At 42.0% G+C, this 16201-nt stretch overlaps 1 protein-coding gene across 1 annotated transcript in view; it reads right to left on the bottom strand.

Annotated features, from left to right (window-relative positions):
* LOC127599706 (Golgi apparatus protein 1-like) overlaps positions 1-16201 on the bottom strand; it is a 30073-nt gene continuing 13872 nt past the window's right edge. The window contains exons 2-26 of the mRNA XM_052063862.1: positions 14964-14993; positions 14186-14272; positions 13161-13376; positions 12861-13064; positions 11421-11492; positions 11126-11312; positions 10433-10650; positions 9853-9974; positions 9611-9712; positions 9348-9501; positions 8570-8707; positions 7618-7704; positions 7462-7524; positions 7094-7207; positions 6349-6437; positions 6036-6153; positions 5853-5945; positions 4585-4722; positions 3286-3409; positions 3054-3196; positions 2858-2959; positions 2681-2788; positions 2366-2486; positions 2156-2262; positions 1-1293 (exon numbers count right to left, since the gene is read on the bottom strand). Coding sequence (XP_051919822.1) covers positions 1126-1293; positions 2156-2262; positions 2366-2486; positions 2681-2788; positions 2858-2959; positions 3054-3196; positions 3286-3409; positions 4585-4722; positions 5853-5945; positions 6036-6153; positions 6349-6437; positions 7094-7207; positions 7462-7524; positions 7618-7704; positions 8570-8707; positions 9348-9501; positions 9611-9712; positions 9853-9974; positions 10433-10650; positions 11126-11312; positions 11421-11492; positions 12861-13064; positions 13161-13376; positions 14186-14272; positions 14964-14993 — 3105 coding nt within the window. The 3' untranslated portion in view covers positions 1-1125. The remainder of the gene's footprint in view (positions 1294-2155; positions 2263-2365; positions 2487-2680; positions 2789-2857; positions 2960-3053; positions 3197-3285; positions 3410-4584; positions 4723-5852; positions 5946-6035; positions 6154-6348; positions 6438-7093; positions 7208-7461; positions 7525-7617; positions 7705-8569; positions 8708-9347; positions 9502-9610; positions 9713-9852; positions 9975-10432; positions 10651-11125; positions 11313-11420; positions 11493-12860; positions 13065-13160; positions 13377-14185; positions 14273-14963; positions 14994-16201) is intronic.

Raw genomic sequence — 16201 nt, 5'->3', positions numbered from 1 at the left:
TTATTGAATAAATGCTCCGATGAATTTATTGAAAGTGCTCAAATCAGAATAAAAACGTGAGCTGGTTATCGACATAAATGCTGAAACAGCTTTCCGTGAAAGCAGCTGAGGAGAAGATGTTGCTCTTGAACGGCAAGCTCATGTTAGATAGAGGCTAATCGCGACGAGGCATTATTAAATAATTAACGATTGTTTTTCCTCATCAGGGAGTCAATGTTACAAGTTTGGTGTGTGTGTATAAAATGCAATTGTGTCATAATTCTGCTGAAAAATAAGAATTGTGTCATCAAATTTTCCATAAAGCAATGCTGACAGATGTGGTAAAAGCAGGATGCCTTTTGTTGTCTGCGTTGTGATGAGTGATGGGATTTGAAGGCAGGAAACTATGTGGAAACGAGTCTCGACACCCCCAAACAATTTTGGCTTCCACTCCACTGATCAGATATTAAATACAGTCGACATGAAATACAGCAAACCCCTATCTGCACACCCTCTCATTGAAAACAATCAACAATACAAAAAAAGGCATTGAAACAAAACACCATATTAATTGGCATGATCACAATGAGCAGTTTGATCTTTGTGAGCGTTAGCCTCATGTGGCGAGCCAAAGCAGATCCTGTACACAAGCAAAGAGGACGGATCACCCGAAATTGGTTCAAAGCGAGAGCAAAATGTCTCCAATTTTGCCTCGACATCTCAAGCTGCTATTTGACGTCTCTTCAAAGGAAATGAGGCGCTGCATGCTCCAGTGTTCTTTAAACATGACCAAAAACTAAGAAAGAGTTCGAACCTCAGCGGTCCTCAGTCACGCCACAAGAAGTGCTTATTTTTCCTTTTTTTTTTTTTTTTTAAATACTGATTCATACCATGTCCAACTCAAAAAGACAAGAAAAGGTTCGGGGTGTAAGAAGGAATTTAGGAGTAACACTGCTGGGGGGGAAAAAAAAAAAGCTTTGATTTGGCTGGAAATTCTCTGTTGGGCAATATTACAGCGAAGCTTGAAAAGAGGAGGACCACGTGTGTTGCAATGGTGTTGGCACTGGGCGTGTTGGTTGGTGGCAGACTGAGGTGGAAGAGGACAAGGACGAAGGGGTGAAGCAGGTTACGGAACTTCTCTGGCTTCTACCGGTCCTTCAGTTCTCTGATCACGCGCTTGGTGATTCGACCGCACAGCAGCCCCAACAGGAAGAGGACACACAGGCTCAGTGCGATCATGAGCAGGATGTAGTTCTTCGAGGGCGAGGTCATCACCTGCACTGCCAGATCTGATAAGCCCTCTGCTGGTGCCACCTACAGGACACATAAGAGCAGATTCATTTCGGTCGGTTGGCAGATAAGGCTTTCTTTTATGGTTTTTAAGGCTTTCAATTGTTCACCAAGAAGTAAATTCATGGTTCATTTTAACAAATACCAAACGTATAAGACCAAAACATTTAAGCATAATGAATCTGATATTTGTTGTAATGCAGACTAATTTATTGCTTGGGTCTGTTGAAAAAAAAAATATACAAGGGAAGAGGACTTTGAAAAAGTAATCACATATCAAAATGAAATTGCAATATCCTGCCCCCGCCCCCCTCAAATAAATAAATAAAGAAATAAAATGGCTTTGGGTTTCTGGCTTTATGTTTCCAATGTTACAATGCGGGACAATACCCTTGCGGTCAGTGGGAGCGCAAATATCAAGTAAAATTCCTTCCTTTTTACTCTCACATTCATGTTCTCGCGCTCACTCGCAACTAATCTTATTGGATTTACTTTCCTGTCCCGCTGATAAAAAGGATTTAATCAAAGCGAAAATGGCTCCTACTAGTGCACTGGTGTCAAACTCAAGGCCCGGGGGCCAGATCTGGCCTGCCACCTCATTTTTTGTGGTCCGCGAAAGCAAATCAAACATGTCAACTTCTACAGTGATGGCTAAAATCTGTACAACAGAATTCTACTTCTCATATGTGATAAATAGGGGAGATATTGCAAGCATTTTCTCGTCACCAAACTCCTCATTACACAAACTTAAACAATAGTTGAATGATCCATATTCTTGACCTCCTCATATGTTTTCACATTTGTCATAACGGCCCTCCAAGGGAAACGGTCACTACAATGTGGCCTGTGACGAAAATGAGTTTGACACCCCTGTTCTTGTGGTTACCTTCGCCGCGTAGCTCCACATGTCGATGCGATCCTGAAGTCTTTTCTTACACTCGGGCTGCAGGCGAACTCGCTTGTCCTGCAGTGCGTCCATCAAACATGACATCTCTGCATGGTGAGAAGAAAAAGACCACCAGCAGGCCCTCATCCTGTCACTTTGTTCATATTTGAAGCCAAAAGTACATCGCAATGATTGTGTGAGAGCACCCACGTCTTCCTCTTCCAGGCGGGATAGCGGCACAGTGATGTTTGAGGTCCAAGGCGCAGGCTGTGTGGAGGACCGGGTCCACAAAGATGTCTGCTTTACTCTGCTTGAGCATGTTAAAAACCTCCTGTACACAAGAAACCAGGGAGAAGAATCCAATGAACAAAGATCTTGACCTTTATAGTAACGTAGAGCCATTTCCAATGAACATTGCTTCAAAATTCAAGGCCGGACACCCCACCCCCCACACCCCCCAAGTGAGCTGTGGGCATCGGGTACTCAAATATCATGGGAACTTTTTTTCAGTTACACATTCAGCACCTTATTGCAGGCCTCCTGTTTGATCTTGAGCAGGTTGACTTTCAGACACTCCTCTACCTGGCCGGTCTGCTCCTGAGCAGCGGCCTCCTCCGCACAAAGCCGGGAGATCTGCGGGAGGAATCGCAAGATGAGGGAACCTCGGAAAGAAAAGGTCCAGCTTCCGAATGACGGGCGTACCTCATCCGAGCAGTGCATCTGCAGCTGCGGGTCCAGTCTGTAGTCCAGCGCCGACTCCTGGAGAATAACTCGGATCTGGTCTTCACAGTCTGGAGACAATCTCTAAACCGAAACGGCATATGACAGGTGACGCGGTGATAGGAAAGTCCGGCTTTGTCTTGCACAGGGATGGGAGATGTCCGTTTATTGGACTGACCTGATCGGCATATTTGAGCTTGAGGCAGGCGATCACCTGACCCTCCAACTCGCTGTCCTCGCTCGCCTTGTTCAGGATGGATTGGCAGAATTTGGGAATGTCAGCTCGGCACGCTTTCCTTAACACTGGGTTCAACCGGTAGTCTGGACGATGGTGTCAATTCAGATATCAGTCGGCTTCTTCAAAAGCTGCACGGCCAGGCTTGCTCATGCGCATGTGTGTGTGTAGCTACCTGTGTTCTGCGTGATCTGTCTCTTGGTGATCATCTGTTTACACTTTGGATCCATCAGCTCACTGTTCTTGTTCTGCTTCAGACACTGCAGAACATTTCTGGCGTCGGCTTCAGTGCAGAATCTCTTCAGAAGAGAGTTTGGGATATTAAGTGGTGGGAAGTACAATGTGGATTCAGTCTTTTCAGATACAAGGACTTGATATGAGTCTATTTTGTCTGCTTATAATTTTTTTATCTTCCCTTTTCAAGTTATTAAAACAAATTGTGTATTGATTCACCAGAAACATTTTTTTTCCCTTTTCACCAATGTTAATGGGGCTTGTGACGTACTTTTGCCAATTCTTCGGATTGGATTTTTATTTATGTATTTTTACATAATTGCAAAGACTACACAAGTACAGAGTGTCGAGTACATCTGTCGATGTTACCGAGTAGAACTTTACACACAGCCAGATCCATTCACTATTGGAACATGGACAATTCCCATTTTTTGGGCTTTGAACACCCGCACAAAAGCTTTGAAATGAAATGAACGAGATGTGCATTTCACTGCAGACTTTCAGCTTTAATTTGAGGGGATTTACAGTACATCCTAAGCAGGTGGAACGCTGTAGGAAGTACAACGGTTTGCCTGTATGTCTTCCACTATTTTAGGGACCAAAAGTAATGGAACATATTAACAATCAGGAATGAAACTTTCTAATACTTGGTCGCAAAGACAATGTCAGTCTGAAGTCTGACATCACCGGACGCTGGGTTTCAACCTTGGTGATGCACTGCCAGGCCTCTACTGCAACAGTCTTCAGTTTTCCCTTCCGTTTTGTCTTCGGCAAGTGAATCGCATACTCAATTGGATTGAGGTCAGCCATTCTACTCGATTGCCTTCAAAAAAAAAAAAAACTCGGGGCGTCAAACCTTTATTAAAATATAATTTAATAAAAAATTGTTAGATAACTTCAGTCCTTCACCACTGTGGCTTTTCGCACGCTATAAATGTGCATATTTTACACTATCACATTTTGTTTCATAAATTCGTTTTGGAGCCCTGCAACTTAACTTTAACCTTTGTACTTGTGGTGCCTTAGAAAGGGAGGTCACATATCCAAACATACCTACAGTGTTCACTTGATTTGGATGTACAAACCCTTAAATCAAAGTTGCAAAGTTAAAGCACAACTTGTTTGTTTCTATTCAAATTCATTGCGGTGGTGCTTACAGAGAAAATAATGAGAATTGTCCACGACCACGTGCTAGTATGTATGGACCTCTGTCTGTTCTGTTTGTTCTGCTTCTCCTCACTTTGATCATCTGCTTGCAGACTCTCATAAGCTGATAGTCTAGCTCCGGGTCGGTCATCTCGGCCTCCTGCAGCTTGAAGATCCGCTGGTGGCAGCGCTGGCTGAGCTGCTTCTTCTGCTCCTTCAGACACTCAATTATCTGAAGAGGTGAAGAGTGAGTTGTCAGAAGGGTTGAAGAAGCCTCAGTTTATTAATACTACCATACTTGAACTACTGTGTGGAAATATGAGGGAAACGCCGGAAACACAAACCGGCTTCGGGTTTTAGAAGTACACAAAAAACTAAACAAAACAAAAACAATTCGAATGATTAATGGGTCAAAATACACTGAACCCATGCAGTATTCAAAAACAGGTCCAAGTAATTTTTTTTAACCCATATCATTTAGATTTAAGTTGATAAATTGCTTAAACGCTGTTATGTAACGGAACATGAGAGAATAACTACATATAAAGGTGCCAGAGTGTGTGATAACATCCCTGTTTAAACCGGAAGTTGTAGGAATAGATAATTTGTTCATATGTAGATGTTTTTCCTTTTCTTTTCAGAGTGAGATATACCAAATGAATGATCCATAACTATACTAGTGGCTAACAAATTCAAACTCACAAAGAACAAGGGGTAGGACTAGATATGTTCTTCCTAACTTGCTTTGAACAGGTAAATTGTGCTGAATGATGACTACCGTATTTTCCACCCTAAAAGGCGCACCTTCAATGAATGGCCTATTTTGTCTTTTTATTCATACATTGGGAGCACCGTATTATAAGACGTAATCTACAATGCATCCACTAGATGGAGCTACGCTCAAGGAAACACCAACAGAACGATCAGATGTCAGTAAAACATATTTAATAAAGCAGCGACACGGTTCACTGAACCAACAGCAAGTTATAACATTGACTCGTGAACGTTGAACTCTCTTGCTGCTACTCCATTTCCCTGTTCAACAGCGTAACCGATCGCCTTAAGTTTGAACTCTGCGTTGTCAGCATATCTCAAGCAAGGAGCCATTTTGGGGTTGAAATATTACCGTAATGCCCATACACAAGGCGCATCAGATTTTAAGGCGCTGTGAGCTTTTCAGAAAATGGAAGGCTTTCAGGTGTGCCTTTTCGTGCGGGAAATACTGTATTTGTTTTTCTTGTTTCAGTTTTACTTGCCTTTAATTACTGCCAAATTTCTATATGTTTAAGATAATAATAATAATAATTAATCACCAGCAAACAAGAATTTGCTGGTGATCTCCCGTAACTTTGCTCATCTTACCTGAGCATTGCCAAAGGCCACGTTGTGACACAGGCGACTGATGTCGGACTTGCAAGGATCATACAGCTCTGGTTGCAACCTGATATCCTCTGACTAGAAGGAGAGTTGTCAATTTTAGCTGAAATGTGTATTGGCTTCGAAAAGCAGAAATGATGTTTGACAGGCCACCGCAAACATATCAACCATTTCGAGCTCCTCCACACGCAGCTGTTTGCGGCATTTCAGGGAGACCCGCTGCTCTTTGGCCTCCTGCAGCGTGTCATTCCTCACAGTGGTGCTGAGGCAGATGACCACGTCCACTCTGAACGCCAGACAGGGGATCATTTGCAATCAGATAAGACAGCGCCATCCTTTTCTGATCCCCAGAGGGGAATTTCCAGAATAAGCAACCAATTAAAGTCAGACAATATTAGTCCAGGAAACTTTGAAACGCGAGACAGAGAGAGAAAGTAAGACCGAAATGAAACGCGACAAACTGGAATGGGATTGTACATACTTCTTTTTGATGTTTGGACATAATCGAAGCACATCTTCTTTACAAGCCATCTTGAACTTGTAAGAGAAGCGGAAATCCTTCATCTGAATCTTGACAAGAAGACAAGGAAACGGTGAGTTTGGGCATCGGCGGTAACTTTCTCACAGCGTCAAATTTCAGTTATTTATTGCGGGGCGCTTTCACACAGCGAGTCTAAATTTATGGTGTCATCAATTTCCAAGTCAGAAATTGGCCAAAAAGGTTTTGGCAACCACCGTGAAGAATTCCCTCTTACTGGAAAAGGGCCAAACCAGAAAATTCATCCATCCATCTATCCATCCATTTTCCGAACCGCTTGATCCTCACTAGGGTCGCGGGGGGTGCTGGAGCCTATCCGAGCCATCTTCGGGCAGTAGGCGGGGGACACCCTGAATCAGTTGCCAGCCAATCGCAGGGCACACAGAGACGAACAACCATTCACGCCCACACTCACACCTAGGGACAATTTAGAGCATCCAATCAGCCTGCCATGCATGTTTTTGGAATGTGGGAGGAAACCGGAGCCCAGAAAATTCAAAAATATAAAAATATAAACACAGCTTTCAGAGACTCACAATCCACCCGTCCCGTTTGACTTTTTCAAATCTGTCGGCATGATTAATCCAAGTCATGCTTTTTGTAAATAATTGAAAAAGCAGCAAACCCCCTTTACCCTTGCTGAATGTGAAAACCTGTTAGCGCACCTGTGAGGTCGTCAGAAACTTACCAGCTGGAAGTGTGTGACGCCAACAGAACACTTTTCATTCATCTCCTTTTGGTGTTTGTTCTGAACCAAACATTCCATGAGGTCACCGGTGTCGATTTGGTTGTCGGCCAAGTCCTAAAAACAAACACACACACGCAAAGTCGAAGGCTTAATGCCTCCTACTCTTCTATTTAAATAATGGAGACGACCAAGTCTGACCAAGTATGACACAGACTTGGTCAGACATCTTAAATCGTGTGTGTGTGTGTGTGTGTGTGTGTGTGTGTGTGTGTGTGTGTGTGTGTGTGTGTGTGTGTGTGTGTGTGTTGTTTGTTTCTGGAAGGAGTGTTTGTGTGTGTGTGCTTAGAAGGTGGCAGAAATGTTCTCACGTGGCAGTGGGACTGGATCATGGGCTCGCAAGCTCTGATCAGCAGTGCATCTATTTGGACATCCTGTGAGAGATGAAAAAAATAAGAAAATGAAACAATGTTGTGGTATAATTTATGGTCTGCACCTATGACTACTGAAGCGATGACATTGCTGACCTCTGACTCCAACTCGGTCAGGTTGCCCATGACATCCCTGCAGGCAGACACCAGGTCTTCCAAATGTTCCTGCAGACACTCAAGCTCCTGAGAAGCAACACGCAAACACACGCATCTTAAAATTGCCAAAATAGTTCGAGATTGCCAACATAGTTTTAGATTTTACATTGTGAAAATGTGCCGCCTGAATGGTCTGTGTCCCAAACACAAACCCCCAAAACTCAGTCTGTAGTACCTCCTTGGACATTTTGACACCATTTTCATCAATTGACATGGAATTCAATCTAGGATGCACCAAAAAGAATTTCAACGTGACCATTTTGCTTTGAAGCAGCCATGGTAAATTTCAAGGCTCATAGTTGACCAAAAGATAGATAATGACATAGTTTTCAAGGAATACCTATAAATAATAAATAATAGGAAAACCTTTCTATCAACTTTAGTGTTGTACGCATGTCCACAGCAACAATCATTCTTTTATTTTATTTTATTTTTTGAAGGTTTACTTGGTCCGAAACGTGTTATCAAATGACTTCGTATAATGTTCCTTTGTTCATCTATTAATATTTGTTAGGTATAGAGGCAAGCAGAACAATTACAATGTACAAAAAACAGTGCATCCAACCGCTACCTTTCAGACTACGGCATGGCTTGCTGCGAGTAAATTGAGACAGGATCCTCATTCTAGCCTTGTGTGTGTGTGTGTGTGTGTGTGTGTGTGTACTTTTTATGGCATTTGTGTTAGATGGCACCCTGTGATATTTTGTGCATCGTTTCTAAAATACGCGCCTGGGCTTGAGACGGGTTGAGAACCACTGATCAATAGCATGTAATTCGGTGGACAAAGAGAAAAGAATAAACCAAATAAAGCTCACAAAGTAGGCTTACAGAATTAAACAAGCCTATGCTTCAACCTGCATCATCATCAGATTTACAGAGTCCCTTGTCTGACCTGTCCAGTGTCGGTCTTCTCGCTGCACCACTTGCCAAGATCCGTCATGCATCGCTTCTGCAGTTCAGGGTCCAGTTTCACATCCAGCGCCCTCTGGTGTAGAATTCGCTGAACCTCCACTTTACAGTCTCGAGATAACTGCAGATACACAACTGTCATTGTAAAACGCTGAATAAAGACCCAAATATGACATGAGACCATTTGGAACCAAATTAAATCATGTCATTGGAATGTGGACCAAGCAGCCTCAATATTATGACCATCACCATCTTATGAAACGAAAACCATTCTGGCAGTGCCCATCCAAATTGACAACTATTACTTTTGCAACAGTTATCATTTTTGATACAGTGCTTCTTGGTTTCCAAAGTAGTAATATTGAATATCATTGTACTGTGCAAGTGGTCATAAAGTTTTGGCTGTGTGGTGCTGAATAATCACAATACCAACATGCCACATCAGCTAATTTTTTTGTATTGTAGTTTATCTATCAAGTCTTAAAGGTCCTGAAACCAGCACCGCATACGTTATGCATACAAATTACAACGTCACTCCAACACTGATTCACCATCATCAGTCCAATCATTTGCATCTTTCACCAGCATATTGATTGGCAGAGGTTGCTAACCACTTACTTACCTGAATGCCAGCGTTAACCTATTAAATTCAAAAACATAGAAGAGTTTCTTTTTTTTTTTTTAATCACACGAACAACTTGGAATTCCTCCAATTCAATGTCAAATTCAGATTCGAGTTTCTGGGGTCATATCATACATACCCGGCGGCCCTGGTCCTCAGTGCGATAGGCATGGCGGTACAGGCAGGAGAAGACAGCGCCTGGTGGCATCAGCTCACTGGTTTCATTCCAGCCATGTGTGTGGCATAGTCGGGCAGCATCGCCTTGGCATTTCTTGTACAATATAGGGTCCAATCTGGAATAACAAATGAGAAGGCCCATTGATAAAAAAAATTGTCACTCCACGCTTCAGATGTCGGGGCAACTGGCTTGTTGCTCAATCACAAATCACAGCGTACACTCACTTCCAGTCCCTTGATATGAAATACTGGAGCTCCAACAGTCGATGCTCACAGTCCTCCACCATCTTTTCTGTGTACAGATGCTCCATCAGACAAGACAAGATCCTATACAAACACGCGCATGCACACACGCACATACAATGAGGGGTTAGCTCTCGTAAAGGTTCTTTTTCATCTGAATGATAAGACTGATCATTCAGTGTGTGTGTGTGTGTGTGTGTGTGTGTGTGTGTGTGTGTCCTCACATTGGGTCTCCATTTCGGATATGTTTGCAAGCTGTCTGGATGACGGACTCGCAGGCCTCATTGAGTGCTCTGTCGATCCTGTAATCAGCACCAGGGTCGGCTGACTGGATCAGTGTCTGAAGCTGTGGTGGAAGCACAGTTAATGGAAACATTACAAGGCAACAGCTGGAAAAGAAAACACTGTGGACTACAAAATGTGATATATATATATATATATATATATATATTTATTATTTTTTTTTTTTTTTTACATCTTCTGGAACCAGAGCCAGAAAGCCAAGTGCAAATAAACGTCTGTGGTTGTTTGGGATAATTTCCACGATCGCTTGCTGTTAACCTTTATACCATGGCACATCACAAGTTACTAACAAGCATTCCAAACTCAGTAGTGTTTGCTTTTAGCAAACACTCCAAATCTCATCTGGCACCATTTGGTGTGCATACTAGCCAAGTACGGTGGTATAAGCTGACAGCAAAGCTGCTTTCTTTCTATTGGGGAGTGTGTGGGGGAGGGGGGGCACACATAAATGTAAAAGCAAACATTCTAACCATTGTTTCTGTCTTTCCTGGTGTTACTTACAGCACTCTGGCAAACACCGTCAACTGAGGCGCTACGGTCTCCACGGCCCATCCTCATCAGGCAATGCAGAGTGCGGCCTTTGCGGTGAAGGCCGGAGCAGTGAGTCTCAATCTCAGCCCGGCAGTGCAGTACGATCTCTGGACTGAGAGAGAAGTCCTCCATCAGCATCCGCCGATAGTCCAACATTTCACCTTGACACTCGCCAGTGACCGGGCGACCTACAGACAACACAAAACAACAACAAGGGGTGGGGGTAGGGGGGATTGATAACGGATGATAATGATAACGTCATGATTCGCACCTTGTACATCAAAATCATGACTCATCATTTCATCAACAACAATTTTCAGCCAGGATTTAGCAAATAAGACACTTTTGGTGGACATATGGGCCTCTTTGGCTGCTCATACTGGATCATGTTACGAAGCATCAGGATATCAACAAGGGCAGTGTGTCCTGTCCATGAGCATACAGAATCGGTGCAGTCAGATGGAAATGGTCAATGACCTGCACTTGTGCAGGGCTTTTTAAGCAACATGCTGTCAGTTCTTTCATCCAGTTACCCAATATTCTGAAAATATTGCCACTGGAGCTCATTTCACCCTTATCTTGTGTTCCAGTCATACAAATTTCAGCATAATATGTGCTATTTCTTATGAGAATTTGCAAGTTGAAATTGCTTTAAGAAGTCACCTCGGTGCACAGCGGCCTCAAGACACAGGAGCAGGTATGAGAGACGGGCCTCGCGGGCACGTGGCATGTTGGTATCGAGGCTGCAGCGGTGCTTCCTCAGGTCCAGCTTACAGGCTTTAGCCAGAGAGTAACTGACCCTGTAGTCCTGAGAGATCAGCTTCTGCCGTGTTGTCAGAGCGTCTCTGCACTATAAGAAAGGGGAAAGACAAGATTTTCCTGTATGTTCTATTCCAGAAATGCAACCATGTCAAGCAAGTCATGAACCAGAAAACAAGCATCAGTGAGTTGGATGCACCTTTTCTGACATGGCCTCTTCAAACTTGTGGTTGAACAGGCACTTGTAGACTTTTCCCTCTCCTGCCTGAGTCTAGAGTAAAGAGAATACAAATGGCATCATATTATTCAGTAAAAAAGACCATACTTGGTTTTCCTTCAGTGCAACACTTTTGAAGACATTTCAATGAAATTAATTGAATCATCATACAATGCAATCAGTGCCGAGTGTTTCCTTCTTCCCTCCATCCTTCCATTTTCGATACCGCTTGTCCTCATTCGGGTCGCACATGAACCACTGTCTATGCTGAGTGACTTTGAGCGAGAAACCAGCTACAACGGAGACTGGTCATCTGTCATATGTTGGAGGGCTGTTCCAATTTGTCATGTCACATCAGCTGCCTCGAGCCTATTTTTTTATGATCTACACTACAACACATCTATGTTTATTTTGCACTTTCACAAAAGCTGCAGCTGTAAAACGTGCCTTACAGAACAATTATACAAAATAATAAAACACAACACATAAGACACGTAAAGTCATCCAATCATAACCACTTTTTCTGCGTACGCTTTGCTGTTTGAAGCAGTTATAGATGGAACAGGAAAGAATCAAAGTGTCCTTTTGCCAGTGGATCAGAGACCTCGTGCTCAAAATGTGCATACGTCTGCCACGAGCTAAGTTTGAAGGTAAACTAGAAGCTGTAGCGTCCGGTGATGAAAAAAGCTTTTGGTTGACTTCTCCTGTCCAATGTAAATCGCAGGCAGTGACTATCAGTTCCAAATACGCTCCGCTCCGCTCCTCTCTCCTCATCCTCCGCTCCACAAGCCATCCTTCTAGCCGCATCAACGCAGACTGTCCAAGAGCGCCGACATTTCTGCTGAACAAAACGGGGCTGTGAATAATGCTGCACATTACAAGTGCAAAACACAAAAATGCCAGGGGCGCTGCTATCCAGCGGCGACTGTCAAATACTGTTCTCCCCAATCAAAACCAGTGCTCGTACACACATGCTGCTGAGAAGGCGAAACCACCGAGCACAGATTCTTCTTCTTTGATAAATGACGTGGCCAAAATGCTGAAAACAGTTCACATCGGGTCCGCACGAAGGACAACAACCACAATTGAAAAAACAAACCACAAAAACACCAAAAAGCAGAGCTCTTGAAGAGCTCTTGCAAATACGGCGCCATCTTGGATGTTTGCATGTATCAGTAGGGTTCTTTCTTTGACACAATGAATAACCCGTGAATGTTTGAATACGACCGGTGGAAATTTATGGCTGTGAAGGTTCTACAAAAGTTCTAATGTAGCATTTGATGTCAGTTATGATCCATTTCTAGTTTAAATCTTCCATTGCAATGTGAAGGTAGCAACTACTGACTAATGTGGATGGAAATTATTCCGACAAATGCTAATTATGTGAATCATTCAAAAAAGAGAAAAAAAGTTTGTAATTACATTTTGGCAGAATCTCTCGCGGTCGTCTCGACAGGAAAAGTAGAGATGTCGATCAAGGTGGAAGTCATCTGATGACAGTTCTGCAACTCGCAGGATAGCATGCTGACACTCCTCTTTGATTGGACGAACTTGGCCTTGTTGCTCTGCCTCCTTCACAAGTGCTTTTTCCAGACAAGCGATAACTTCCCCTTGGCTGTGGATGTCCTGATGTGCAGAGCCAACCGCAGCAAATTCAAGAATCAAAGGAACCAGACCTACACTGTTCACGTTTATGAGACATTCACTTGAAGAAAAAGTCACCTTGTGTCCTATGTTGATGCTCCCGCAGCGTAAATTGTTAATGTCTTCTTTACATTTGTCCATAAAGCCACAGATGAGGCGGTAGTCACTGAAGATAATGCTTGTCATTTTGGTGATGTACTGGCTGCACTGATACTCGCTGATGTTGCCACGGTGATCGACCAGACAAGATACGAGGTAGCCCCTCCCACGTTCCTCCTCATTACACTCCTTAATCTATGTTTATGAATAAAGAGGAGAAAATTAACGAGATTACGGGTTTTGACAGAAGTAGGCATGTCTCACAGCAAAAGGTACGTATTTTAAAAAAAGAAAGTCAAATTGCACACATGTAAGAACTACTACCTTAAGCAATCATGAAAACAACTGCAATTTTTTGAGATTACAGTCAGTTGTCTGGTTAGGAGGCATTTGTATCTTTGTTTTGTTTGCTTGAGGACAGACAGAGCAGATGGTGATTAGGACCATCAGAATGCCTCCATGTTGGCAAAGAACAGACAGAGAGAATGCACTATTCGATTTTAAGATAAGATAAAACCTTTATTCATCTCGCAACGGAGAAATTCCCAATTCACAGCAGCAAAGTTATGAAAGGAAGAAGTAGAACAACAAAATATAGGAGCTGCTGTAAAGGCAGCCACTGTCGCGGCGCCATTTTGAAGTCAAAATACCAAAAATAACACAACACAACACATAGGACAGACAGTCGTGCAATCTCTACCACTTTTCTACATACACTTTGTTGTCTGAACACACGACAATGCATTTAAATGCATGACCTCATTGTGTTTTGTTGTAGTGCTACAATGCTCTTGTTTTAAACCTTAAAATGACTCCTATCTGCCTGACATTGGGTGAAGTTGGTTGTCAGTCAAACACAGGGCTCAGATCGGAACAGATAAACTGAACTCAAGCTGCCTGCACAGAAGTGAGGCGAGTGAACCACTACACTATCAGTGACTGCCATAACCAATATATATGCAGATACAGGAGATAACATTTAGACGGCTTTGCCAAATACTGACCTCAGTGATAGTGCTCTTGCAAACCTCTATGGCCACCGACTCAAACTTTGGATCTGTGGTCAGATTCAATTTGTAGTTCCACAGGAGCTGGTGAAGAGAGTTATTCAGTGTTAGAGATTAAGCGCTTATTATTAATTTATTATTAATATTTACCGTCTTTTACGGAACATTAGCTCACCGTACTATCAGGCACAATATCAATGAACGGCTCAATTTAAAAAAATATATCATCTATAAAGGGCACTGGGTTGTGAAACGTTGGATGATCAAATAGTTTATTCTAATCATACCATAAGTCTATTTGATAGATTTCATGTTATTATGTAAATTTTCAAAAGCAAATGCTATGTTCAGACTGGTCTAAAACATCGGGTAGTGCCATGTGTCTCACTTGCTTTTAGTTAGTTCGTTATAAAAACATGCTCATTAACTCATTCACTCCCAAAGACGTTTTTAAACGTCTTTTTAGATTTGTTCCAGAATTGGCTGGTACTGAATGAGTTAAAGATCACGATTATTCTACAAATGTGCATTTATATTAAAAAACATTTCATTTTAAGCGTCAACTAACACATTTTAAGATTATGTTCAGTGGGTACAGAATCTGTCTCCATCAAGTAAACATCCATCAGAAATCTGTCTGAGAACGTGAACTGCATTCAACAAAGGATTTAAATCACACACACACAAAAAAAAACAAAGTAGACAAAGTTCACAAAAAATGCAGACACAACGTTCTTTGTGACAAGGTAAGAATAAATTGTATTGAAGTACTTACATGGTTGCAGTCAGGAGCCATTTCAGTTTCCTGCAGACACAAAAACACGAACACTATGTTATGTATTTATCACATGTAGGAAAAAAACCACAGTTGTGGCAGTGGCATGCATTTAAATGCAGTTTTTCTATGAAAATATTGGATTTTGTACAGCAAGTTGGGAATGTACCAAATATCAAACCTTTGTTACAAATACCAAACCTTTTAATATATCCAACATATCCATCCATCCATTTTCTAATCCGCTTATCCTCACAAGGATCACAGGGCGTGCGGGAGCCGATCCCAACTGTCTTGGGGCTGTTGGCTGCGCGCACCCTGAACTGGTTGCCAGTATCCAACAATTGTGTTTTGTAAATGATCTCCTCATTTATAACATGTATGAAAACGCAGAGTGGAATGTGCGAATCATATCACTTGGTCAACAGCAAATTTTAATCAAATATGGCTTTATGTTGCGCTAAAAATATTTTTGACACTGATTTCAAAAGTTAACAAATGAAATAAAAAAATCGAGCACATCAGGTTTTAATATTTTCATTTTGGGGGGGGTTTAAGTTTGACCTTACCACGTGTTGTTTATAGCTACAGTATAACTGTTCAGAAAAAAATCCATCTGTTGCTGAAAGGTGTAATTAACATATGAAAAATATATTAATAATACAGTGGTTAGGGTTACTTACGAAATTAATTGATTCTGGAAATGTCTTAACTTGAACATTTTGTAAGTAGAGACGCGTTTTCCATATACATTTGTTCCAAGCCCCCCCCCCCCCCCAAAATTCTGACATAAATGTTTCCTAAAGCAGAAACACGCGCCAAAATATGTAACAAATGCATGTTATAATGAGATTACTGCACAATAAATGAGAGTTGTGTATAATGTAAAAAACAAAGAATGAAGAATACATAAATGATGGTCATTTAACTTTTAACTGCGTCTTTTTTTTGCCCTCTTTAGTTCATGTTCTCTCTCCCAAGTGTTTTTTTTTTTTTTGGCTGGCGTTTTGTAAAGGACTGATCCAAGGATGTTTGCTTTTGTCGACTTTTAAAAATCCTTCAAAAATGTCCAATGCAAACATCAGTATATCGCCCTGGTATATTAAGATATTTTGTGATGTTTTCTTTAATCAATGTATTGCTTCTCAGTGAAAAAACTGCTTTTAGATGATTGCATGACTTGGTGACTTGCTTGCCTACGCAATTTCAGAGATGGACTCTGGAGCCTGCTTTGACGA

This window comes from Hippocampus zosterae, chromosome 4, assembly GCF_025434085.1.
Source record: "Hippocampus zosterae strain Florida chromosome 4, ASM2543408v3, whole genome shotgun sequence".
NCBI classification, from domain to species: Eukaryota; Metazoa; Chordata; class Actinopteri; order Syngnathiformes; family Syngnathidae; genus Hippocampus; species Hippocampus zosterae.
Note: the sequence above shows the minus strand (reverse complement) of the source record. Positions and strands in the feature narration are given on the sequence as shown.